A 27,591-nucleotide genomic window follows, 5' to 3' on the forward strand; every position below is an offset into this window, starting at 1 on the left:
GGAGAAACAAGTGAAATACCTGAGCCACTGCCATGGCCAGGCTGAGCAGTCCAGGCTTTACTGAGCCCAGCTCAGCCTCCACTGCCTGGCTCCAGGTAACAAAAGCAAGGCTACAGAAGCTAAAGGTGCCACAAGGCAAACCAGCCCAGCCTTTCCCGCTGGGGTTTGAGAGGGTTTAACACCCAACAAATCCACCTGAGGGACTCCTGTATCCTATCAATGGCTCAGTCCTTAAACTCAGCCTGAGCAGTGCTTGGGGCCCCTGACCTCAATGCTTCTGCTCCTTATGCATCCCTCAGGTCTGACAGTGTCTTATTAAATGAGATAAAATATTCTAATATCAGCTTTACACTTTGCCTTCATAACTGCTGGATTAATTTGTAGATACACTCATTTGAATTATTTTGTTGTTTCACTCTAAGCTGAATCAGTTTAGTTACTGCATTTTTCTCCTTTGAGCAACTTAATTTATGCTTATTCTGTTTTCAATAAAGACTATTAAAAGCATGGAAAAAATTACATTTCCGAGATTATATGATAGGTTATGAACACATTGGCATAGAAAACCTCAGATAAGAAATCTCTAAGGCACTTGGCTTTGCTTATAATGTAAAATTTATTTATATCTAAAGAGAGCTCTGACCTGAATGCCACAGTCCATGCCTGCGGAAAACAGACAAGGTAGAACCAGATGGGAAATAATGGAATTATGAAATTGGAGAAGGGACCTGTAAAAAACTGTAAGATTTTTTCTTAAAGGCTAAAAACATTACGACTGTTCTGAATGGGAAAATGCTTTGCATGAAGATGATCACTACTGGTGTTCCTCAGCTTTGCATCTGGGACTGTGTTTATTTAGTATTTTAATGAATAGTGTTGATTCAAAAAGTAGGGGAGCACTTGTGGGAGTTCCTGATGACTGAGGGAGGCATAGTCAGCATATGCTGAGGCTACAGCATATGCACAGGCTGTTATACACAGGAATTTTAGTTGTGGAGGATCTTGCTTAAGAGAATAAATAAGGATAAAAATCTAATAATATACAGCTACGTGTAATGAAATAAAAAGGTTACTGTGAGCCTTAGCCTCACCTGTGGCCAGTGACAGAGGAAAAATCCTTCTCTTTATTGGGAAATCTGAAGCTGATCCCAAGTCCCCTGTGTTCCATGGGCAGGACATGGAGTGCACAGCTGGGAGAGACAGGTCAGGAGCAGGCAGAGGAACATCGACCCCTGGGCAATTCCCCTCCTCTAGAACTCTGGAGTGGGGTTTTATGTGGAATCATTTCCTCAGTGAGGCCATTTGAGGGACCACTATAACAAGATGGAGAATTGAAAGCTTTTTTTAAGAAGAGTAAAACAACCAGTTTATCTAAAAAAAACCAAAAAAGGTGAAGATGAGAATTATTATTTGTTTTAAACACTTTAAAAGGACAAATCCTCAGACAAGTGAGGAGGAAAGGCTAAAACATCAGCATCCCAAATCAATGGCCAGAAACTGGCTGAAGTGAAATGAAAGCTGGAAAAAAAATCTGTTACAATCCTCCAAGAAGAGCTTCAGGGGCAACTCAGATTTCTGAGACTAAGCCTAATCCACTTGCCAGAAGGATTTATACTGATATGATTGCCCATGATAGGAATGGCTTGGACTCTTGACCCAATTGATGCCTCTTCCATTTATTTCCTTGGAGCTTTAGCAGAGAGTGGATTTCCTCGGGGCTGGCTCAGTATCACTGTGTGTTATCAGACAGAAGACAATGTGCTACTTCAAATCTGATGACACACGGCTGGAATTTCAATTACACACTGCATTTTAGAGGACTCCCAAACTCCTTTCAAAAGTCAGGTTGCAGTTTTTAGAAATGGATTTGAGGGAGATTTGTCAGAAGTGTAATATTTAAAACTACTGATTACTCAGATTTCTTTAATTTTAATCCTCAGATTAATTGAATACCAGTGAGTTGGTAAACCCAGTGCAGAATTTCTGGCATTTTGGTTTCCCCTTAAGCAGTGGTTACATTCAGCCCATTGGATTCACCATCAGTTTTAGGGTAACACAGTATTGGTGTCTTATATAAGACATTGAGCTGATAAACATCAATTCACCTTACAGGTAAATATTTCAGATGGCAAACCCTCTGGGGCTCTGCAGATAAAAGCTGTGTAAAATGTGATCTGTCCTAAGATCAGCACAGCTTGACTTGGGGTGCAAAGCAGGAGTTATGTGCCACTTGAATTTTCCTTGATGGATCAACTCATCTCTCTGCATTTTGGTGTCAAGGATTTTACAAGGTTACAAGTGCCCAATAATCAATCAAAATAGTTGAAAAGTTGACTTTTCATGACAACTGTAATGAATGGTGTGCATCTTCTGAGAGAGAGGAATTTATGACAGAGAATTGCACTTGCTAAACTCTTGTTGTCAGAGACGTCTGTAAATACAAAGTAAATAAACCTTTCTGCAGTACAGCCCTCAGCAGGGAGCATTAATGGGTAACAAAAACCCAAACAAAACAAAGCCACTTTATGCAGCTTAGGAACTTCACTGGTGGTGTATATTCACATTCATTCAGATAATAAAACAATTTAATGGAGAGGAAAAGAAGTCACGGGATTGCCAAAGTTATTACAGAGATGAAAACACATTTTTGAGCTTGAAAAACGCCATTTCAGATGGAAGATTTGGAAAGAATAAAAAGTCTACTTGTCCAAAGTTCAGAGCCTCCTAAGCATGAAAACAATGAAATTGTCTTTCTGTTCTTATTGAAACAGAGAACAAACAAACAAAAAAAAAAGCCAAAACCCAAACTCCATTCAAATCTCAAATTATGGAAACATAATGAACAGGCAATTTTAGTCAGTTTTTTCGTCAAGAAAATGAACCACAAAAGCAGATTTTTCTTGAAACACTACTCCTATCTTTTGTCTTTTCATTTTGTTCAACCCACAACCTCTTGATTGATTTGAGATCTCATCCAGATCCTACAAATTCACAAAACAGGCAGTTTGAAAGGAAAGCACTGCTGTAACACCTTCTCAGAACATCAGAGTGAATCCTGATAAATAAACACATGGAAAAGAAGAATTGTTTTGAACCTGCATCACATTAGATACTGGGGCCACTCAAGTGAGATGTGAATGACAAGATAATATTTTTATTGATATCAGAGCTTACAGAACTACCTCTGTCATGTCTCCATATAAATAAGCAGCAAAATACTGCATTTAAATATATCTTTAGACAATTGCAAAACCCCACACCTCACTATGTGATATACAATGCAGCCATAATTTAATTCCTGCAGAAATAATTGACTGATTTTACTCTATGGGCAGGAGAGATGTTGATAAAAGTCCTCAGTGGGCTGGACCCAGAGGAGGAGGGCTCTGTGTGGGGTAGGGAGGGCGATCACACAGCTCATCCCTGGGAAAGAGCCTTCTGCACAATTCTCCCAAAAAAGATCAGGCTCCTAAAAGCAGATGTGACCACAGAGAATATGGAGAGTCATGCAACACTTCAGGCAACCACAGCAGAGACTGAAGAGTTTTCTCAAAAATCAAATCACCCCTGGTCTAACACACCCACTTGCACAGGAATTCCAAACCTGGGCTGTCTGGTTAAGGATAAATCTGCTCCGCACAGAGGTCCAGAGTGAAGAGCTGAGTTCGTGCTGGAACTGGAAGGGTTGCACCAACGCTGATCAGCTTTACTGGAGGAAAAGTGCTTATGGATTTTATCCCTCTAGGACAGCACCAAATAGCACCAGCCCTGAAGTGAAACTCAAACCTTGCATGGATGGCTTTTCCATCACTCTATGAAGTTTTTCTTCCTCTTATTCTCTTCAGCCTCCTTGAAGAGAACAAACTCCTCCTTTGTTTTTCTTCCTAGCCACTGGCAAATTTGTACTCTCATGGCAAGAGCACTTCCCTGGCAAAGGAGTGACAAAGGTTTGAAGCCCATGGAGTCCACGAGAGACAAAGATCCAGGATCTCTCACTGCCGTGTGGGGCACTGACCACCACTGCTCTCCCTCCCAGCTCTGATCCTTTCTGTGCTGATCCTAATGGTGCCTCTGTGTGTGTCCCACCAAGGTCAGGCACCTCAGAGGCCAAAGACCCCCGAGTTTATTAATCCCAAAGGGAGACCAATATGTACTAGGGCACTGGGCAATTATTTTGAATTTCATGGAGTTCTCTCGGGAAGTGTGAGGTGAACACATAATTACAATCCCCTTTGCCCTACTGCTGTCCTTTTGTAAGCAGTGGAGTCTCAGGAAGGCTGGAAAGTGTCTGGTTTTTATATGCATTGACATTCTGAACATGCCATGAAGAAAACCAGGGGATCAGTAAAAACTGTATTCTAGAATAAGTTATACAGTTTGCTTTTCCCAGCTTCCAAAAAGGAAACAGCTGTTTACAGAGGAAGCACTCTCTTGTGTTCATATTAACTTTCTGAAGCTGTACTATGCAATGTTCTTGCATTAGAGCTCAAAGAATACTCAACGTCATCTTCTAAACATCCATGGGATTTGGGCAGATTTCATGGGAGACTCAGGTTTGCTTTAGGAAAGAAACACAAATTTACACATTGCAGAGTACAAAACCACATCCAGCTATGCCACAAGAGGTGCCCAAAGAATCCAGTTTACTAATCAAACACTAGTTCTGGAGGAAGGAACAAAAGAGTTTTTGTAGCAATGCACCCCCTACACCTTAACAGGTGTTTCCATATTAGGAAAGAGTTTCAGTTTCATCCTTGAACTTAGCAAGGTAAAAGAACCAGAAACTTTGAAGCTCTTCTCACCATAATGGGCCCAGTGCCAGGACAAAGGCACTTGTTGGATGCTTGAGCTGTACCTCAAGAGCTGTAGCTATTTTCTGTTGGGCAGCATGCCAAAACCCCCTCCTGGACCATTAAATACTTCAAGGAGAGCACCGAGTCTCTGGGTGCATTTTCAGCCTGTGATAGCAGGTGTACGGATCCTCCCTGCACCGTGCACTGCTTGTTTTACTTTGGTTTTGTATAGTTTGTTATTTTTGTCTTAGTTAAAACCTTTTGCTTTTCAAACACCTCTGATCATGGTGTTTTTCTGTTTTTATCAGCCATTTCTGAGAGGCTGTGGGCAACCCTCAGGAGCTGATGCACCTTTGTGGGGTTTATAACACTCTGGCCTCACACAGAAACGCATCAGTTTTTTCCTTCTCCCTGCTCCTAAGAAGCCCTTGGAGCCAAATCCGCCCTTGTGCAACATCACTTTTCTCAGAGCGGCTACCCAGGCCCAGGTTCCAGCTAAACCAGCTCAGCCAGAGCAAAGGGAAGAGCTGCTGCTTGCAGTGGTCAGGAGCCAGGAGCCCTGTGAGAACTTCTCAGTTCCTCAGTGGATGGAGCTCCCATTTCCCCCTGAGCATGCACTTCCCTTCACCCACACTCCTGCACACTGCTTACAGAAATATTTTACAACGCAAATATAACTCTCAAGTTGGATCTACAACAGCCTGTAACTGTTCTTTCAGCAGAGTCCTCAGAAACAGTCCCCAGACTCCCTGGAAATCCCCAGATCACAGACTGGGAACTGCTCTGGGTCAGATGTGGTCTCTGGGAACCACAGGCTGGACTGGGGGACTGAAATGGATGACAAATGATTCCCCTCCTCCTCACACAGCCCTTCCATTTACTCTTTGATTTTAACAGTGAACAGTGGCTTTGCTGCTGGACTAACTTGCACAGAACTTTTAAACCAGCCACTCTATTAATCTCTTAGTGTACTCTGAACACAAGTGCAAATAATATTGATACATTTACTATCAAATACGGGATTTTCTTACTTAAAACGTTCTGTATAAACAGAATACACACAAACACAATGGGTTCCTGCTCCATTTTTCTGATGTCTGTTTTTATGAAGTTCTTCCAGTGGTTTTCACTGCACTTGAAAAGCTGGATTTGGTTCCCCCACTGTCTGAAGCCCCTGGACTTCCAATTCCCACACTTTTTGTCCCAATTGCAATTCCTATTTTAACTCATCCCACTGTGCTCCCTGGCATGATGAGGAATTCAGACCCATCAGTTCTAGCTGCTAAAGCTGTAGGGTCAGCTCCACATTCACACACCAATTTTCATCTTTCTTGCTTCACAGTAGGACAGATAGAATATATGGTACATAATATTTGGGGTTTTTTTCTTGCCATATGGACTTCAGTTAATAACACAGAATTTGCACCATAAAATGTCTTTAAAAGTTTTCCCTTCTCAATTTACAGGAATGGAACTGTCTGCCCAAATGTTGAAGAAAAACAGATAAATTTCAATCACACTTGAAGCTTCTTTTTTCTCTTTTTATGCTACTTAACTGGAAGGGAGTTTATACTATTTTCCAGGAACTATTTTGGAGAAAGTTTCATCTGAAACCTCTATTTTAAATTTGTGAAATTGTAATGAAACCAACATGAATAAAGGAAATACTGAATGCTTTAAAATCTTACTTTCCCTGACATAAGTCAAGAACACTGTTAAGGCTTCATGAGAAAACTACACCAGAAGGGACCTCTTTAACCATAAACTCAATTTCTAATGAGGAGGAAAGGAAGAACAGACACAAGGCAAAGGTCCTGCTCTGAGGTGCTGCTTTCCCAATGAACATAGAAGGGATTTATGTAGGGAGGAAAGGAAACAAAGAGAACACAGGTCGGAGAAATAAAGATGAGAAAGCAGCAAAGACAGAAGAAAGAGACACTTTAATCCCAAAATGGAAGGTTAGGAACAGATTTCTAATCCTGGTCTGCTCACCAAACTTCCCCCAAGGAAAATCACTTAATTCTTCTAATTTCATTTGCCTCATTGGTGCATGATTTGCACTCTACAAACAACTTATTGTTCCTCAAAGTACTCTGAAGCTACTAGAGGCTTATTAATAAAGATGAGACTGAGTTATACTGAGGGAGGAGAGAAAAGAGAAATTTAGAAGAAAGAACAACATGGAAAGGATGTGCAGATGATTTGAGTGATGGTGCAGCAGTAAGAGAAAAGCTAAATCAAATGGATTCAGAAAAATGTATCAGCAAAATCCCTCCAGCCCGAGCTGCCCACAAGAGTGACCACAGAGAGGTTTGTAGGTGACCTGCTGGTCACCTTTGGGTCTTTGTCATTCATGATAAAGGGTGACTTTCCTAATCCTAATTCATTTTCAGGCACAGCAGATTAACAAGAAGGGATCACTATCAAGCTGAATAATCTCCTAGCTCTAAATAATCACTGAAAGAGGAGCAGAAAAGGAACCACAGTCATTTCCTTTTAATACAGTGCATGAGGAATGTGCAGAAAGCTAACACAGAAAGGTGCTAAGCATGCTGTATTTTCATAACAATTGGAATTTTTTTATCCTAAAATGAACCCAGTCAAATTTAAAAAGTAATCTTATTTATTTCGCCCTACAGTGTTACCCACATACAGAATTATTCAAGATAAGGGGAAAATTATTGGTTGTCTATCTAGCAAGTTAAATCAGATTAAAATACTATCTGAATTTTAAACAGAACTGTTCCTACACACATTTATTTCAGGGGAATTGAATTTACTTAGAGAGAATTAAGCTGAAAGAACCAGACTTGCTGAGTTCTCAGTAGCAGGGTGCCCAAATTCAGCTATGCTGTGTTTTATGGCTACTTTTTAAATTTTCTTAGGCCCTGGAAGTCGCCTTCCTTTGCTGAACATCAAACAGGACAGTCACGTGCTGTGGCTGCTCCTACAGCTCTTAACTCAGTTCCTGCCAGCTGGTACACACTTACAGCAAGAGTTCAAGTCTCCACATTTTTTTATGTGTACATATGTGTGAACACAGATATACAAACACACAGTTTCCTGAATTCAACTGAGAAAATTGCAACACAATCTAAAATCCAAAATTCTTAGAGAATTAAAATACAAACCATAAAGCAGAATGGGAAATTTGGCCATTTTACCTTATGTCAAAGAAAAATAAAAAGTGAGAGTTGTTAAGAGGAAAAATATTGCCCACATTACACAAAGAAACACCTGAAATATGTGAAAAACAAAAATATATTGGCCAATATCCAAATCAGTGCATCTGTTGGCAACAGGCATTGTGTCTCTTGGTCTAACACCAGGAGCACATTTGCTCAGATCTCATCACATGCCCCTCATTACTGCCTGGCTTTTTCTAAAATCTTGTTTTGTTTTTAAGGAATAGTGCACGTTCTAGAAAATTTAGAGGACTTGGGATCTCATTTTTCTATTGCTCGCAGCATAACTCTCATTAATCAGCATAAGTTTTCCTCCCTGTGGGCAGGAACACAATCTACCAGAGTGGAACACAACTCTCCCCTTGATTCATTGGTTAGACAAGGTGGGGAGGGAGGAATTGGCAACTGCTCCTGTTCCTGGGTGATGCTGTAAGATCACTGCTCGGGGTCCCTGAGCACACAGATAAATCCTCCCCCTGACACAGCAGGGAAAGAGTGAACCAGGCATGCAGGAGCCTCCCAACTTCACCTGTCAACAAGACAAACTCAGCAAACCTTGCTTGCTCCCTCAGATTCATTAGATGTTATTTACAAGATTTGTGTGCTGTTACTGCCTGTCCTGTGGTGTTTTATGCTCCTCTGGTCACTGAACACTGCCTGTTCTGTAATGCTGAATCCCAGCCCAGCAGCCAGGCAGGGGAGAAAAGCCATTCCAATCAGAGAAAACAACACAGGCAGGACAGACTCATGGATTTTAAGCTGTGGCATAAGAACTAACTTTAAAGTATTACTTCCATGAGTAATTTTACCCCCAGACAAAAATGAAAAAGACAATAAATAAAATCTCAAAAAAAGAGTAATTTTGAGCTTGCATACAACTCTAACAATACCAAAGCATGTGTGTGAATCAAAAGAAGTGACTCTCATGGGAGCTTCTTGCAGATAGCAGTGAGTTGTTCTCACCATCACTGACATGTACCCAGTGCTTCCCCACAGAACTCTACTGCTGTGTCATCATCCTCCCATCTCCCTCCATCTCCAGCATGTCCCAATCCATCACCTGAGGAACATGGATCTCTCTGTGTGCTCCAGCATGTCCCAATCCATTCCCTCAGGAACATGGATCTCTCTGTCCTCCAGCATGTCCCAATCCATTCCCTCAGGAACATGGATCTCTCTGTCCTCCAGCATGTCCCTAATCCATTCCCTGAGGAACATGGATCTCTCTGTGTGCTCCAGCATGTCCCTAATCCATTCCCTGAGGAACATGGATCTCTCTCTTCCAGCATGTCCCAATCCATCACCTCAGGAACATGGATCTCTCTCTGTCCTCAGCATGTCCCAATCCATTCCCTGAGGAACATGGATCTCTCTGTCCTCCAGCATGTCCTAATCCATTCCCTGAGGAATATGGACCTCTCTGTCCTCCAGCATGTCCCAATCCATCACCTGAGGAACATGGATCTCTCTGTCCTCCAGCATGTCCCAATCCATCACCTGAGGAACATGGATCTCTCTCTGTGCTCCAGCATGTCCCTAATCCATTATCTGAGGAACAGGGATCTCTCTGTCTCCTCCAGCATGTCCCTAATCCATTCCTTGAGGAACATGGATCTCTCTGTCCTCCAGCATGTCCCTAATCCATTACCTGAGGAACATGGATCTCTCTCTGTCTCCTCCAGCATGTCCCTAATCCATTCCTTGAGGAACATGGATCTCTGTGTCTTCCAGCATGTCCCAATCCATCACCTCAGGAACATGGATCTCTCTGTGTTCTCAGCATGTCCCAACCCATTCCCTGAGGAACATGGATCTCTCTGTGCTCCAGCATGTCCTAATCCATTCCCTGAGGAACATGGATCTCTCTGTCCTCCAGCATGTCCCTAATCCATCACCTCAGGAATGTGGATCTCTCTCTGTGCTCCAGCATGTCCCTAATCCATCACCTCAGGCACACGGATCTCTCCCTCCCTGGCCATGCCAGTCTGCTGCTGCCTGTCCCCCACACCTGGATCTGCTGTGTTCAAGAGCTCCCTGCCAGGAGCTGCTGTGCACAACCTGCCAGAGGCATCCCTGAAGTGCAGGCCTGGCTGGTGTTGTGCTGCCAAGGTCAGTTCATCATTCAACACCACCTCCTTTCCTGTTCCTGCTGCACATCATGGAAATGCATTACCTACAGGTGAATTACAGGCACAGTGGTACTTTAGCCAGCAACCATCTAGACACTCACTTTAGGATTAATTAAAATCTCCACCCCACACTTTGTTTGTTTGTTTGTTTGTTTTCCTTCTAATATCTGGAGATGGTACTTTGTCCTGCTTCTGTGATCTCTTTCTTTTAAGATTGATTTTTGGTAGCAATTTTCTCCCATCTGCATATCCATGCAACCTGGGGGCTCTGCAGCAGAGCATAAACCCAGTCTAAAAATAAGGTGGCCTCACAAAAACTGAATCCATGACAGAAGAGCCCTGGTGAGCCATGAGCATGTCACAGACAGCACAACACAGACCCTGTGGCACACAGCAGCCCTAAACTATTCTAGGCACAGTTTTAGCTTAAGCAAGCAGATAAAAGATGACTCTTGGTTTTTCTGTCTCTAAAGAATTAAAAGAAATTCACCTTGGATTATGGTAGGGACCATGTACGAAAAGAGGCAGACAATAGATCTCTCTATGGGAGTCATTTTTCTCATGAACTTATTCTGATATTTTGGTGGGTTCCTGGTTACTCAAATTAATGATTCATGACTGCTTTCAACATTTGAGTATTAAATTACTGGATCAGAACCAAGGATTTATAGCTTCCTTCTGGGAAATCAGAAAAAAAGATCATCCACCAGCATCTATATGGAGGCCTTACAGGCTTTATGTTTTGTTTTGGTTTGGGGGCATGTCCTATGTGTAAATCACAAATAATTATCCAGACAAACTTTTAAATAACTTAACAAATATGCAGGTACTGGTAATAAAGTGAACAGAAAAGTTCTAAAATACAAGATACTAATATAATTTATTTCTTAAGGGGAACTGGACTGCAAACTCCAAGCTCTGCCTATGGCTAAAGGAAGAGGATATTCAGAATGAAGTGCATTCCCTACCACAGCTGTCACCACAAGGGAGCTGCAAATGCCAGGGTAGGAAACTTGTGACACAGCTCCTGGATCATGGGTGCCACATTAGAGATGCCAAGGCAGGATGTGGAACTCAGACATGTTTTACACCAGGAATGAGTTTGTGAAAGTCTCAGGCAGGGCTGAAGCAGACAGAAGGAAGCTGTTTGCACCAGCTCTGCCTTACAGCCAGGCAAAGGACATCTCACTGGTGCTGCTGAGTCTGCTTCCTGCACAAGTACTGAGTTCACATGGTTTAACTTCCTTTTCAAAGTTATTTTTACTCCAGGAAAAATGTTCCTGGACTTTGACATTACAGGGAACTGAGGAAGACCTTCTCAAGGCTCTGGATCTGTTAGCACAGCATGCACAGGCTGACTATTTTAAAAAGCCCAGGAATAAACACCATTTAAAAACTCCCTAGTCTCAGGAAGTTCATCAGCATGGTGCTAAATTCATGATTAGACATGGCAGAGGTTAAGAAATCATCTGCCATGAAAGGAATGAAAAGCCTGGAAAAATTTGGTTTTGTTTTACTGCACTGTGTGTGGTCACCAGCTAATGAAGAGTACAAAATTCAAGTATGTGCAGAAAAGTTTCTGTACAGAGTCTGAGAACAGATGATCTTAGAAAAATTGGTCAGTCTATTTTAACACTGAGAAATGGTGATTTTACCTTTTGTCATCTCCATGCAGAACTCTCAGTGAACTTCTGAGGGAAGGCAAACTGTGCAAATATCACAGTTGTGTTCCCACTGTACCTCTTCCCTCTTTTTTTCCTTAAACCTGGATCTAAACATAGAATCAGAGTCATTAGGTTGGAAAAGACCTTTAAGATCACTGAGTCCCATTGTAAACATAACACTGCCAATGCCACACTAAACCATGTCTGGCAGTTCTGTCCTGCTCCCCCTGACACCAATTCCTGAGATGCTGTGACCCTCAGGGCCAAGGAAATCATTCCTGAACAAGGACCTGGACACTGCATCCTGATCAGATCCACAGGGACAGAGGAGAGGATTAAGAGAGTCTGCCTAGCTAAGCTTGCATACAGAATAATTTAGACAGTTTTCAGTCCAGATCAATCTCTGCTGATGTTTCCTCTAATTTAAAATAATATTTGAAAAAATTGTTAAAAAATATTCCTTAAAAAAAAAGGAAGAAGAAAGAAAAAAAAAGGCTGATAATTGCAATAACTCTGGCAGTTGGCTTCCTATGCTAAACCAGAAAACTTATTTTCCTTTCTATCTAGAACACAGGCTTTGATTGCTCATGCGGAAAGCTGGCTTGAGATTTTTGGAACACTCTGATATTTGGTATGTCAAGTATTTTTACAAATAAAAATTCTGTGCATGGTGGGGACACACAGAGAACCATCTCAGGCCTCTGCCATCATCTTTGTGAGCTCAGAAAATCACAATATTAGATTGTAATGATTAGATATCGACATTCACCTGGCTCAAGGTACATTTTTTTGTTATTTAGTGTCAGTTTAAATTTTAGGATGAAGGCAGGACTTGAATCAATTGAAAGGGAGAATCTGAATGAGAACATCACTCTGGGCAGGCACCACAAATGACTCCCTCAGGTCTGTTATCACCTGAGATGGTCCCATCTGCAAACCTGTAGGGCTCAAGTTTCCCTCCTTCCTCTTCTTTTATTCATTTTAGGTTATTCCTGCAGATTTCCCTTTTTGATCATCTGAGAAAGCAAACCCTTCTGGGTGTGCTCATCCCTCCCCAGCCCTCTGGCCTCCAGGGAACAACAAACCCCTCCAGTGCTGCCCTGAGAAGGGAAAAAGTGCAGGCAGGACCCCAAACTCTGCAATCCAGCAACAGGCTGGAGCCAGGGAGGGATTCCTTTCCATGTCTGAGCAGGAAGTGATAGCAGTTGCTTCTCTTTGCAAGAGCAGTGAGTGAATTTCCATTTCTGATGGGCTCTGGGCTGCCAGCCACATCCTGCTCCCTGGAGAAGGAGGTGACACTGCTCTGTTGCTCCGAGAAACAGGGACCTGACCTTACCCTGCCTGCTCGAGAGTGAACCTCCCCTGCTCCTCTCACTGCACTTTATAAACTGTGTCCTGTGCTGACCTAAATACTGCAAAATGTTTGCTTTACAAACATATCAAGGGAAAATTGGTTTTGCCCTTGCTCTGCATTTCTCCCTCTTTTCCCAGTTTAGTATCTCTAACAGATTTACCTTATCCAAACTATGGAAACTTGTTTTTGCATAATATGTTTCAGTCATTTGCTGGAATTCATAAGCTTGTGAGGGGGCTTCATCTTCACTGTTTAGGTGGCTAGCACTGAATCAATTTATTTATATTAAATAAACAATTAACAATAAAAAAATTAAAGTGCTCATGTTTTGATTAATATTTATAAGGATATTTTTCTAAAAATAAAATTTCAGCCTGTTGAGGAAAACTTTTCTTGTTACAGCTTCTAATGCATAAAATAGAGACTCACCTCTTCTGACATTCATTTTCATTCCACTGCCTTTTTATTCCATCAGACTATTCCCTCTGCACACCTGCTCTCTATCTCCATTTGTCTGATTAATTATCTTCACTTCTTCTCTACAGGCTTTGACAAGTTCTTTTTCCTTCTAAAGCTTCATCCCTGGTTTTCACCTTGTGTGGCTTAAATCTCCACCCTAAATATACTGGCTCCTCTCAAAATGAAACAACATAGAAACTGCCAACAAACAGTTTTAAATAAACAATAAATAGCAGAACACCTTGGCTACAAAGCAATTTTTTTGAGAATTCATAAATTAAGTATTTTTCAGAGAAGGAGCTGGCTGAGGGCTTTAGGTTTCCATGGATCAGCACTCCCATGGAGAAAAAGCCAGAACCAAAGAGCTCTCTAGGACAGCATTTCACACATCCTTTCCCTTAGATGACAAGGATTCTGAATTGATAATTTCTAATATGAATGCTGAGCAGCATTTTCTGTATTTGAAAGCATCACATAGGTGCATCTCAGTTTGTTTTTTCCAACATCAGAATTGCCTGGTAATATCTGCTATAAATTAATTCTTCTCAGGATTCTATAATTACTATTCCTCTCTTGTCCTGCTTTCAGTTTGTTGAACCTTGCTGAAAAAATTGTGCTGCCAAACAAGAAGATACCTGTGCTTCATTGCTTATGCAGCTTTCAATATGGAAAATTTTAGATTTTTATTAGTAAATAATTGAGAAGCAGATATATCATTGCTGGGGGTTAGATTTCTTCCTTTTTTGCTTATAGAATTTTTTCCCATAAGTTGCTGGCAAACTAACTACTGAGTACTTACGGGTACTTAAGGAAGGGAAAGGAAGGGAAAGGAAGGGAAAGGAAGGGAAAGGAAGGGAAAGGAAGGGAAAGGAAGGGAAAGGAAGGGAAAGGAAGGGAAAGGAAGGGAAAGGAAGGGAAAGGAAGGGAAAGGAAGGGAAAGGAAGGGAAAGGAAGGGAAAGGAAGGGAAAGGAAGGGAAAGGAAGGGAAAGGAAGGGAAAGGAAGGGAAAGGAAGGGAAAGGAAGGGAAAGGAAGGGAAAGGAAGGGAAAGGAAGGGAAAGGAAGGGAATGGAAGGGAAAGGAAGGGAATGGAAGGGAAAGGAAGGGAAAGGAAGGGAAAGGAAGGGCATGTAGCACCTGGCTACACTTCTTTTGTCTCTGGGGGTTTCTCTCGGAGGGGAAAGATGCCGTGAGATTTTGGGGGCAGGTAAAGGACGGGGCTGGGGACTGCTGCTCTCACTCTTGGCATGGGAAGGAGCAGGGTGAAGCTGTCCCTGACTGCGGGGAGAATTCACTGTCACCACCGGAGCCCCGTCCTAGGGACCTTCCACCATCTGCTCGTGTGCCCGGGAATCCTGAGCTCGCTTTTCCTGCGCTGCTGGAGCGGGGCCGGCACTGCCCCGGCGCTGCTCTGGGTCTGTGCTGCGCTGGAGCCCCGCAGCCCCTGCGGGACCGCCCGCAGCTCCGGCTGCCACCGGAGCGTCTGACACAGCTCAGCCCTGCCCGGGATTCCTGCTCATCCCAGCCCGGGATTCCTGCTCATCCCAGCCCGGGATTCCTGCCCATCCCAGCCCGGGATTCCTGCCCATCCCTGCCCTTCCAGCTCCCACCGGAGCTTCTGATCCAGCTCATCCCCAGCCCGGGATTCCTGCTCATCCCTGCCCATCCCTGCCCTTCCAGCTCGGTGCTCCTCAGTCCTGCAGGGGCACCGGGATCAGACTGCCCCGGGGTTTGGGAAGCAAAGCCTCTCCTCCATCCCTTCCCATCCTGGCCGAGAAGGGGTCACTGGGTTCCTGGTTCTGTTTTGTTGTTAATGCCATAGTTGGTGTTGTCTGCCTTGTTACACATACTAGTAAAGAACTGTTATTCCTATCCTCATATCTTTGCCTGAGAGCCCCTTAATTTCAAAATGGTAATAATTTGGAGGGAGGGGTTTTACATTTTCCATTCCAAGGGAGGCTCCTGCCTTCCCTAGCAGACACCTGCCTTTCAAACTAAGACAATCACCTCCACAAAGTTGGGTCTGAGTGGTCCTTGGGAAGCTCTAGTAGAGAGGACCGAGATGGTTGGGTGTTCCAAGTGCATCTGTGACACCTGGTTCTGTGTTTGGTTTCCTTCTCTGCCCAAAATCCACGTCACCAAGTCTTTCAGCTCCAGGATCTCCAAGAACAGTCAGTCCTTGAGTATCTTCGAAATCAGACCAGTCTCACTATTCTCCTTTCCCCGTTTTGTGAGACTGGTACATCACCATGGGATGGGACTTTGGAAGCAGAGAGGGGGTGAGTGTCACCACCACAGTGGCAGCCAGGAGGGGTCAGGTGTCCTGTGGGACATCACACACACTCTCCTTCCTCTTGGGCACAGGGCAACATGGCATGAGAAAAGGCCAAGCTGCACAGAAACATTTACAAGCAATTGCAGAGCCTCATATTCCACCAGCCTCTTCTTCCACACAGATCTAAACCACTCTGCACATTTTAGATGATCATTTCATTCTTTTGCCCTGGGGTTTTGGCTGTGATTCATTCTTTACATTTAACAAATGTAACAAAGAGAACCAGATCACATATGTAAGATGAGTGGTGGGTGTCCTGACAGAAGGATTTGGCCTTGTATGTCCCACCTCCAGATATTTCTATTCCTTTATTTTCTCCCCTCCAAGCATGTTATTACTGTCCATGAGTCATTTCATTAATCCAGAGAGAAGGCCAGAAAACAAGTGAATAAACACCCTGCTTCACAACCTTCTGCTGCACTGTTTACTTGTCTGCTAATGAATGAACAGCTGAAAAACAGAATTATTCTAACTGGGGACATTCAAAGGGACATTATCTCCTCTTTGTCAATGGCTGGTGCCTGGCTCAGGCAGTGACTACACTGCAGGATCAGAGGATGATCTCTGCATGTTCCCTCTAACCCTCACACAGTGAGTGCAATGACTGGAAATCACAGAGCAGTCACACAACAGCCAGGCTTGGAAGGGACCTTAATCCCACAAACCGTGGAAAGGAACATACATGCAAGTCATGTATGAAGAGCACAAGAATCTTTTACCTTTCCTAGTAAAAAAAAAATTAGAAAAATGTGTGAGAAACACAAACAGCTGTGATACCAGACACAGGGGCCTGCTGCAGCAGCACAAGGCCAGATCTCATGTGAGCCAGGCTGGAACTCAGCCCATGCTCCAGCTCCTGGGGCTGGCTCTGTGCACATGGCCAGGGCTCTCCATTTATCATGGGTATGGCTGGCAGCCCCCTGAAATGTCCTGCTCCCCCTCCAGAGCTGCCAGAGCCATCCTATCTCCAGTGACATGAATAAAGACAGAAGATCAAGGACTAAATGAGAAACAAATTAGAGTAGCACCAGTTCTGCCCTCCCAATCAGAAGAATTCAAGGTGTCTCTGCCATCACGGATGCCTGGCTTTCACTGTCCCTTGCAGTCCTGCAGCTACAGATGAAGTGATGCTCAGTGCAGCCCACGCTCCATCCCAGCTCATTTGGGATTCACAGAATCAACAAGCCTCTCTCAAAAGCACAGACAGAGCTAAACCTTAGGACCATTATTTCAAACACTGAAAGGTGTTTAGTAAGTCTTTTTCAACTTTCAAGGAAAAGAACGTTTCCTTCACAAAACAACTGTTTGATGTCCAGAGATGGCACTCTAGGTAACATGCAGATTACCATGCATTATTTTCAAAATAAGGCATGGAGCTAAGTTTGTGCACTTTACATATTCTTTCCCCTTTGTTGCTACATGTGCTTGAGATTTTGGAATTTAGTCTAGCATTTATATTTCTGCACTTTGATGAACACTTGAACATACCCTGCTCTGATCCTCTTTCAAAGAGAATCCATTAATTTTTATATCCAGGAGGGTGATGTTTAACCCCTCAGCTAAACACACAGTCCAACAGAACATGAAATTCAACATTTGGCTGTTCCCTGATGACTTCTTTTCCTGCTCCCATTGCACATCAGGACAGCAGCTTGTAGATGACTCCTCATGTGAGTCCACATACACAAAATGTGTATTTCCATTTTTGTGACAATTGGTCACATGTGAGGTTTTTGACTCAATTGCACACAAACAGATGGATGTGCCTAAAATATATTCCTGGTCTGTGATATTGCCACAGCACACTGAATTGTGTCACCTGGACTTCTCACGACTGACAAAGCTGGACAGAGCCTCCAGACCTGAGACAGGATGTTGGCATCCTTGTGGCTGGCAGCATTTGAGATCGACAGTCACAATTTCATCGCACTCTTTGATAGCTTGTGGCACACAAACCAACACAAAGCTGGCATTCAGCACATCAAACAGCCCTTCCCTAATGGAAAACTACTTCAACAGAGCATAGTTTTCTTACAATCCAGTTGTTGCAGAAAAAACAGAAGAAACCTCAGATATGACATAGAAGTGGTCATGATCTGCCAGGGAAAGAGAGAACAGAGAAATGGCACCACACAGCATTCACTGGCTGAGAGAACCTTACCTGCATGATGCTGTGGGAAAGGGCCATAGGGAACTTGACAACCACATTTTTGGAGGCTTTGTACCTACTCCTATGTACAGAACTATATATTTGTGCTTCTGAATTGAAAGCATTCTGGTCACAAAACCTGAAATACTTCTGTTTGTACAATACTTTAGTATATAGAACTCCGAAGATCAAAGCAACACAAAAATCACTCTTGACATGGACATCATCATCACCCAAACAGAAAATTAGCATGGCTTTTTTTTTAATCATTTAGGCAGGATGGTATTTCTGATTAATAGGAATTTGAATTAAATTTCTCCTTTCATGTACACAGCTGTTAATTCTAATCAAGCAAGCTCAAGGTCTTCCGTTGCCTGGATAGTACTAATTAGATTCTTCCACGTTATGACTTCATCATATGCATTCATACATGGCATACTAATATCAACTTTCTTTTTAACAAAATGGACTTTCCTTTCAAATTCTCACTGGAAATAATTTTCCGGTGGTGGGAACAATATCTGCTCCAGAGGAAAATACAAAATCCCAGGAATCCTACAAAAAAAAAGTATCAGGCTTAAAAGAAAATGCTTTGAAATTAATCTACTTAGTACAGAACATGACCACCATGAAGGTTGTGCACAGAAATAAAAGTAACCCTTCATCTGGGACTGTGGTCATGGGAATAAGGTTTGATGTGTGTCAGTACAAACCAAGCAGCATTAATTAAGTAATGAGTGATGATTGCTGAGCTCCTGCTGGCCAGGCACGTCACCGTCCAACAGGAGGTGACGGAAGCTCCAAGGAGCAGCAGCAGATGCCTCGTGACACAGGCAGGCACCTTCTGAGCTAATCACTGCTCACTGCACGCCTGTTCCAGCATCCTCAAGGAACAGCCGAAAAACTGACTTTGTGCAGGAATGACAAATCATTGGAGAAAACATCTGATACCTCTCGCGAGTGCCAGCCAAGGTTTGAGCTGGATGCAGAGAATCTATTACGAAACAAGGAGGCAGACCGAGCTGAGTCACTTGAAATCAGGAAATGCAATTCCTTCCTACTCCTCAGATTTAAAATATCCTACAGCATAAAGCTTCTGTAGGGGTTTTTTTATGTTTAGGGAAGAAAATACTGCAGTCAGGTCTGTCTAAAGGAAGTACTCATGACTTCCAAGCAGTACAAAATACATCAAACCATTGAAATCAAGGAGGAGAAGAAAATCAGAGGGTTTAAAAGGAAGATAACCAGACCACCTCATTTTACTCCTTTTAGTTGGGTGCATTTCTTTGTAGAGACCTTTTCTTTTCCTCAGAGGGTGATTTTTTCCTGCTATTAGCCATTGCTTGGAACTTTCCACCTCACATTTTACAGACAATGAAGTTTTTTGCTTCCAGCCAGGTAATGGGATTCCTTGAAACTCTTCCAATTCTTTACACCACAAGGAGTTCAGAAATAAAAGAAGTGGTACAACTGCTACTGAGCCAAGAAAAGAGAGAAAAACCCTTGCATCATGGAATGGTAGCCTTGGGACAACTAATTAGAATTGTATTCAAGACAAAAAGCAAACATGCAGTGGTAAAGGGCATTTTTTTTTGCAATTCCAAAATCAAAAATGAAAAGTAACTTCACCTTACAAGGTTTCTGCAAGCAGCTCACTCAGACAACTTTAGGAGAGCAGAAGTTGATCTGCAAAGCTTATTTATTCAGTTATTAGTTGTTCTTAAAAAAAAATCTCTATTTGTTTGGTTCATTAACAGCATTTACTCAAAAGTTAAATTTATAAACATCAAGCTGATCCTTGCTTTAGACTAACTCAAAAAACCCTTGGAGTCTGTACTGTAGATCTATCTTTAGGAAAACATAATTATTTCTGAATCCAGGAACTGCTCTGGGTTGGAGCAGCAGCTGATATCCTAACCAGAATTTCCTTGATCATTACTCAAGCAGTAGCATTTTTATTTAAAAAAAAATCTTAGTCCTCCTCCCCCACCAGTATTTCTCTTCTAACACATTCCACACTAATTTTAGTCTTTTGAGAAATTTTTTTCCAGATCAACCCACTCTTTTTCACATTTGAATAATTTTCAGTTTTTAAAAGAGCTCAGTTTTAGCAGGTGCTTCAGTAGCTAAGCAATAAGAAGCCTCTTGGGAACATCTTCCATGTTTCCCAAATGGATTAGCCTGGAAGTTTGGGGAGAACACATTAGGCAAAATAACCAGGCTGTTTAAGAGTTCCATTCCAGCTTTGAAATTCAGAGAAAGAAATGCAGTCCCCAAAAGCAGCATTTGTGCTCCCTGTCAACAAATGAAGAAACAGCTGCTACACTTGGCAGTACCGGGATGGACCTTGGAGGCAGGAAAATCCAACAGACACTGACTTAGAAGCCTGACACGGGAGAAAACAATGCAGCTCCTCCTTTTGGCATTGCTGAGCTTCCCTGCAGCCCCAGGACCAAGAATTGTCAGTGGTTTGCAACCGTGGCCCCAGTGAGTGCATTTCCCTGGCTCACAGAGGGAAAGGCCCCAGCAGGGTTCAAAGCTGCAGAGATTTCACCAGGGCCTGCAGCCCCACGTGGGTAAAATGTGTTTGTGATCAGCAGCTCTGGGAGCTGAAGGTCAAGATATCCCTCCCCAGGTAAAGAGAGCCTGGTCCTTCCTGTCATCTCCAGCTATTTGAAAGACTCTCTTTCCTCTTTTGGCTCCTGGAAATGAAAACCACTGCAGCAGATTTCAGCAACTGCTTCTTTTTGTGGTCCCAAACAGCAGGAGGAAACCCACTGACAGTGATGTCTCTGTGCCATAATGCAGCTAGAGCAGACCTGTGAGACTCTGGCATCTGGCAGATTCATGAGGCAGGAAATTTTAAAATAAATTTAATGCTAGGCATCATTTACAGATTTACCAGAATAGATGTTCGTCTACAGTCACAGGGTTATCTTCCACATTTCCCTAGAGTGCAGCAACATCCTCCTCATCCAGTGCTAAAAAAGACTAATAAAGAGTTGAATCTCTCTTGCTATATCTGTACAGAGGTAGCACCTGCAGTAAAAAAGTAAGTTGGAATAGAACACAACAGCAGACATTTCTTACCTTATTCTTCAGCGTGACATATTATCCCCCATTTCTGCTCCCTTTGCTACATTAAATTCCTCTAACCACACAAAGTAAAAAGAAATAATGCTATTTTAAAGCTGGACTTAATTTTCAAAAAGATTTTTCTTACCTGGTGCAAAGATTTCAGGGAAACATTTCTTCAGCAAATGTTATTACCTAGGCTTGCTCTAACCTCAATTTTCCACAGGTGAGATACACTGAAGCACGAAGCTGAAGACTTGCCTGCGAGCTTGCAAGAATTTTTAATAGGATTTTTTTTTGTTTTGAGATTTGAGTACGTGTTCTCTGTCTCTCAAGTTTGCTTCACTGCCTTCTCCTTTTTAGGCTCTCTAAAAGAGAATTAACTATGTCCACTTGCAGCTATGCCAGCTCCACTACTGGGAACAGTTGGGTGAAGAGCAGAAATACTGGAACCTAAGAAAAAGAAGATTCTGATATTTCCACAATAAAACTCCCCCAAATATTTATTCCTAGAAAAAACTGAGTTCCCCTGTATGTGAAGTCACTCCCTGCTTGCTTCCTTCTCCTTGTCCCTGCGGTTGTTAGCTGAGCTGGCTCCATCCTTGGGCTAAGCAGAACACATCAGAGCAGCTGAGCACACATTAACACCTCCTCCCCACCTGGGCCACGGCTCCAAAACAGCACAAGTGCTCATAATTCCCTGCAAGTAATTAAAACCTTTGGCTCTCTCCTCCTCACTGAACCCACCTCTTCTCAAAAGCACCTTTGTCTAAACATGGGCCAAATAAAGTGAGAATTGAAAAGAGGACAGGGAAATTAGATCAAACTGAGTATGTAGCATTCTCATTATCCCTCATGTCAGACAAGTCAGAAGCACTTACGTAATTGGGCCTCCAGACTCAAGGCAGTGAAGTGTTAAGACAGAAAAGCAATCCCAGGACTGCATGCTGGGTTTTGACAAATAGAAAAACACAGAATTAGGCCAAGAGCTTATCATTAATGTGAGTTTTTAATTGTACCATGTCAACCCCAGGTTCACCATGTGGCACATGTGGACAAAGAGGTAAGGAAGCGTGTAGTGCAAGAGCTGGGAAAGAGAGGAGGGGGATTTCCTGCATGCCTGGGCACACATTTGTGTGTGGATCAGAGCAGGAGCACTGGTGAGAGCACATGAACCACGTGTGTGAGGAGCACAGTGCACAGAAACACAAGGGGAGGCAGTGGCCCATGAGCAATCTCTGTGAAAAGGGATGGGGGTGGGGAATTGTGCACAGCCCTTTTTTTTAGCTTCTGCTGGAAAAAATAAATAGACCTTTTAATCTGTGTTCTCCTTGAAGCCTTCTCTATTGACCATTCATTTCGTCTGTCCCTTTCCAGCTCTTTACCTCCTCTATATGGCTGATGAATATGCAAATGCATAATCAGTTCTGTAATAGCCTATCCTTTCTAAAAACAGGCTATAAATTTGGATCCTGAGCAGCAGGTTCTAAAAAGACTATTATATGACATGGCTGGGGGAAGAGGCAAGACCCAAACACCACCACCAGCTCACCAGAGCTCTTTATAATGTGTGTGAATGCAGGGAGGAGGAGGGTCCTCCCCAGAGCCTTGCTGGCAGCCAGAGGGAAACCACCTTCAGCAGAGCAGGGCCTGAGATACTGCAGGGTTTGGGGAACTGAAGGCAGGTTCAGGTTTGGGGAGCTGAAGGCAGGTTCAGGTTTGGGGAGCTGAAGGCAGGTTCAGGTTTGGGGAGCTGAAGGCAGGTTTGGGTTGGGGAGCTGAAGGCAGGCTGGTTTTGGGGAGCTGAAGGCAGGTTCAGGTTTGGGGAGCTGAAGGCAGGTTCGGGTTTGGGGAGCTGAAGGCAGGTTCAGGTTTGGGGAGCTGAAGGCAGGTTCGGGTTTGGGGAGCTGAAGGCAGGTTCAGGTTTGGGGAGCTGAAGGCAGGCTGGTTTTGGGGAGCTGAAGGCAGGTTCAGGTTTGGGGAGCTGAAGGCAGGCTGGTTTTGGGGAGCTGAAGGCAGGTTCAGGTTTGGGGAGCTGAAGGCAGGCTGGTTTTGGGGAGCTGAAGGCAGGTTCAGGTTTGGGGAGCTGAAGGCAGGCTGGTTTTGGGGAGCTGAAGGCAGGTTCAGGTTTGGGGAGCTGAAGGCAGGCTGGTTTTGGGGAGCTGAAGGCAGGTTCAGGTTTGGGGAGCTGAAGGCAGGCTGGTTTTGGGGAGCTGAAGGCAGGTTCAGGTTTGGGGAGCTGAAGGCAGGTTCAGGTTTGGGGAGCTGAAGGCAGGCTGGTTTTGGGGAGCTGAAGGCAGGTTCAGGTTTGGGTTGGGGAGCTGAAGGCAGGCTGGTTTTGGGGAGCTGAAGGCAGGTTTGGGTTGGGGAGCTGAAGGCAGGCTGGTTTTGGGGAGCTGAAGGCAGGTTCAGGTTTGGGGAGCTGAAGGCAGGCTGGTGCAGTGGGGTCGGGCAGAGCCGAGTCCATCGGATGCTCCGTACATCCCCACATCCCCACGGAGCACACAGGCCCTGCTGGGGGAATGCTGACACCCCAGACCTGGTCCATGCAGCCCCTCCCAGCTCCAGGTAACCCAGAGCCAGGTAAAACACCAGCTCTCCTGCTCTTCTGGGCTGCAGAAGGCAGCAGTGCCCAGAGCAGGGCGGCAGTCTGAGGCTCCAAACATGGCTCCAAACTGTTTCCCAGCTCCTAAGGAGTCCCCTCCTTCCCTGTGTGCAATAAACACAAACCCTTCTGTCCAGTACTTGCACACACTCCCATGTCTGCCATTTGGAGGCCCTTCTCAGTTCCTGCAGGGCTTTACAGCATTCCTGGGTGCTGTTGCTGCAGAGGAAAAGGCAAGAACTGTTAGGCTGAGTTTAATGAGACGGGACTGTCCTGCCACACAGGGACAGAAGGCTGAAGGTGCTGTGCCAGATGCCTCAGTTCCAGCTTCTGATCTGCAGTAAACACTGGAATCCCATAGGAAGGAATCGGGCTCAGGTGTGTTTTACAGGTTTTCTACAGAAAACTACCCAGGAACAGACACATCTGTGAGCTCCACACTGAACTGACAAGCCAGGAGGTACCAGGTGGGAACTGAGAACTCCTGCTCAAACCCTGGCCTAGGCAGGGGAAAAAGCTGATTTGCAACAGGTTCAGTGGCACTGTCCCCAAGGCAGGCAGGACAGCACAACATACCCTGCTTGCCCTGGGAACATCCATCACCCTGATGGGGCACAGAGATGGAATGGCAGCAATAATGTACATACCTCCCTCAAAAACTTTAGATAAAGGGACAGAAGCTTGGACCTGGCTCTAAATCCGACTGCTGCGCCCTGAACACATCACAACTCTTCATTTGCAGTATTCATTTGCAGGTAGTGAATAATATTTGCATAATTCATTGGAGTAATCTGGCAAAACAAAACCATACAGGACATGCAAAATCACAGATACCTGAAACATTAAATAATTTAAAAATACAACTTTACAAAGATCGATATTTAAAACCAAAACCTTGGGATCTTATAAAAATGTTCAAAGTTGGCCAGCCTTTTAATGTGGACATCATGGAACACTTTATCCCCTTCCCTGTCACCTTCAACACAGATGGATCTTGCAAAGCAATGCAAACTCTACAACAACTCAATAAAAACAGGGATGACAGGAGGAAGGAATGTTAAAAACTGATTTTAATAAATCATGTTACAAACCCCTAGGACCAGTTCACAAAGGAGAATTGAGGTCTCATTCAGCACTCTGTAGATGGGAACTGGGCTCCCCCAGCTGAGGTCCAAAGCCTCGAGCTGAGCTTTGCTGTCTCACTCTGATGTAACAATTCAGATCCACTCTGGTTTCCTTTTTGTCGTTTTACATTCTTCCAAGCCTATTAACACACCTGTGTGCCTACCACAAAGGTGTATTTGCCTGCATCACTGGAAGCACATAATTTTCATCCCAGAATCTGATAACACTTTCACAAATATTTGCTTCACCTAAACTAAAAATAAAGCCAAACCCCAAAATACACTGAGAGAAAATATTTTGATCACAAAATAAACATGCCAGCAAACCAAGGCCAGGTTCCCATGATATAAGAAGAACTAAAATAGGAAAAAAACAATGGGTGGATGTACTTAAAGTAATCTTCCTTAAGTGGTGAAAATCTTTGGATTCTGGAACACCATCAAATCACCATAAATAAAGCAGCATCCTCCCCTTTCTGCCCCCAGGAAACAAACCAAACCCAACACCCCACAATTTGCTGTAATCAGCATATCTTAGGCACAGGATCTGGAGATAATTACCAGAAGGGTTCAGAGAACATGCATTTGCCACTTCTTCCCAAATTTCAGAAGTCTCACTTCTAAAGCAATCCCTTGCATGTCCAGCTGCACACCCTGGAGGTTGTGGATCCAAGGGGAACAGCAATATTCTCTGCAGGATACTTAAATCCTTCCTGAAACTCTTCACATAAAGTACCAGTTAAATTGAAAATGTTACAAGAGAGGTGTCTGACAGTGGCAAAGACACATAATAGAGGCTACAGCTCAGAAAATTTACATGTTATCAAATGAGAATCCACGACAAACTCAGATCTTCACATGAGACTACACAAAGACTTTATGGAAATGGAAATGTATGGATGCTTTTTCCTGTAAGAAGAACAACTGTTTACAGTTGAGGTGATATTCTGTAACTAGAGGAGGTAAGTTTGGAAATAGAGACTATTACCAATTCTACTAAACTACTACAACACTCTTAGCAGAACACTTGGCACTTTTCTATTCCCCAGATTAAAACAGCAGCAGAAGTTACTCTTGTAGATGGCTGTTAAAGCCTCAGTGCACTAGGATCTGAGACTGCCTCCTGTTCTCTCCTCTTGTCCTAAACAGTTAAAGCCAAACCAAAACCCTGTAACATTTCTGGCATTACTGTACCTTCCCTTGCAATATGCAACAGAATCATGTCAGATCCATTAGTCTTCAAAAGCAAAGCCCTGATTCAAGTTACCGAAACGTTATCACACTGTTCCCTCTTTGCAGGACAGCGTCTTCCCGATCTCATTGCCTTTGTGGTGTGGACCGAGGTGCTCATGTGATTTTAAATTGCTGTGTTTAAGTTTCCCTCTTCAGCCCCAGTCCTTGGCTTCTGCCCTCACTGGTTGTTGCAGCCGGGGGCGGCAGAGGAGGCGCCCGCCTGCTTCTGCTTCTTGCGCCGCTTGTTCAGGAGGCGGTTGTTGGACGTTTTCAAGTCTTTGATTTTCACCTGATCATAGTCCACCCTCATGGTAGCCAGAGCACTGGTCATCTCCTCCTGAAAGCAAGCAAGCAGTGCAGTGAAGGCCCCGAGGCAGCGAGGGCACGGCCACCCCACCTGCAGCCCGGGGAGGAGGGACCCTGTCACCCCCGGGCAGAGCCAGCAGGAACTGCTCACACAGCATCACACAGGAGCTCTGCTGGCCTCAACCTCACCCTGTCCCTAGATCTTCAGAAGAATGTGCTTCAAATTCACACATCTCCTCAGCTGGAATTAATGCTTAAGTACTGGAATATTTTAAGCATTTTAATAAGGTTGTAAAGAAAAATCTGTTTGAGTAAACAAATGCATAAGCATTTGGAAAGGAAAAACAATTCAATATCATGGGTATGTTGGTAGCTCGAGGGATTGCCTCTGGGATCTATACAAAAGCACAAGCATAAGAAATTCTCATAGACATGGAAAATAAGGCAGCTAAGTGAAAATATCGGCTTGATCTCTGACTCAGAAGGTAAATGTTGCCTAGGTCCTAGAAATTTTACCATTACATAGCTCAGCAGCTGAGACTACACATCAGTGATTTAAATAAAATCAGGAATCAATAAAATACACCACAGGAATGTTGCAATTGTCAAAATTCTAGGAATTTGAAGAGCAGAAAATTCAGAGTTAATTGTAAAAGCATGCCAACCTGTTAAAGGCCAGCAGGAAAGAGTTAAGACTTTCAGTTCAGTGTGCCCTACAGTTTCACTTTGCAGGAAGCATTCAGCAGTCATTGGTACACACAGTAGGTGAGGCACCTGCTTAGATTAAGGAAAAGACTTTTTTTTTCCTCTCCTCTTCCCCCCACCAAATATCACAACAAGACAAGACTAAGGTTGTTCAGTGCTGTTCCACAATTCAAAAGCACTGCAGAGAACCAGAATGCAGCTCACCTGTCCCACCTGTCCCCCTACATTTTCATCACATTCTTCATTGTGATGAAGTTCAAGCTGCCCCAGCACTGTCCTTCTCCTCCCTGGGTACAGGCAGTGGCTCAGCAGGAGCATCATTAATGCTTTGATCATAAACCATCTTTGTTGATATCTGGTGCAGCTGTAAGGCTGCCAGATGAAGCTCAAATAGCATTCCTTCTTTTTTTAAACAGTTATCATATACACTACTGTTCTAACCAAGACTGTTTATGCCTCCCTTGTTTGATATGATT

The 27,591-nt window shown here is 43.6% G+C and overlaps 2 protein-coding genes and 1 long non-coding RNA gene across 6 annotated transcripts in view; 1 reads left to right on the forward strand and 2 right to left on the reverse strand.

Annotated features, from left to right (window-relative positions):
* Positions 1 to 15,169, reverse strand: part of LOC134558227 (uncharacterized) — a 32,569-nt gene extending 17,400 nt beyond the window's left edge. The window contains exon 1 of the long non-coding RNA XR_010082320.1: positions 11,763 to 15,169. This is a non-coding gene — a long non-coding RNA (uncharacterized LOC134558227). The remainder of the gene's footprint in view (positions 1 to 11,762) is intronic.
* DCAF1 (DDB1 and CUL4 associated factor 1) overlaps positions 1 to 27,591 on the forward strand; it is a 321,374-nt gene that overhangs the window by 274,486 nt on the left and 19,297 nt on the right. The window lies entirely within an intron of this gene.
* MAPKAPK3 (MAPK activated protein kinase 3) overlaps positions 24,800 to 27,591 on the reverse strand; it is a 45,482-nt gene continuing 42,690 nt past the window's right edge. For all 4 annotated transcript variants that reach the window (XM_063411932.1, XM_063411933.1, XM_063411934.1 and 1 more), the window contains one exon: positions 24,800 to 26,441. In XM_063411932.1, coding sequence (XP_063268002.1) covers positions 26,283 to 26,441 — 159 coding nt within the window. In that variant the 3' untranslated portion in view covers positions 24,800 to 26,282. The remainder of the gene's footprint in view (positions 26,442 to 27,591) is intronic.

The sequence above is a fragment of the Prinia subflava genome, chromosome 14 (assembly GCF_021018805.1).
Source record: "Prinia subflava isolate CZ2003 ecotype Zambia chromosome 14, Cam_Psub_1.2, whole genome shotgun sequence".
Taxonomy (NCBI): Eukaryota; Metazoa; Chordata; class Aves; order Passeriformes; family Cisticolidae; genus Prinia; species Prinia subflava.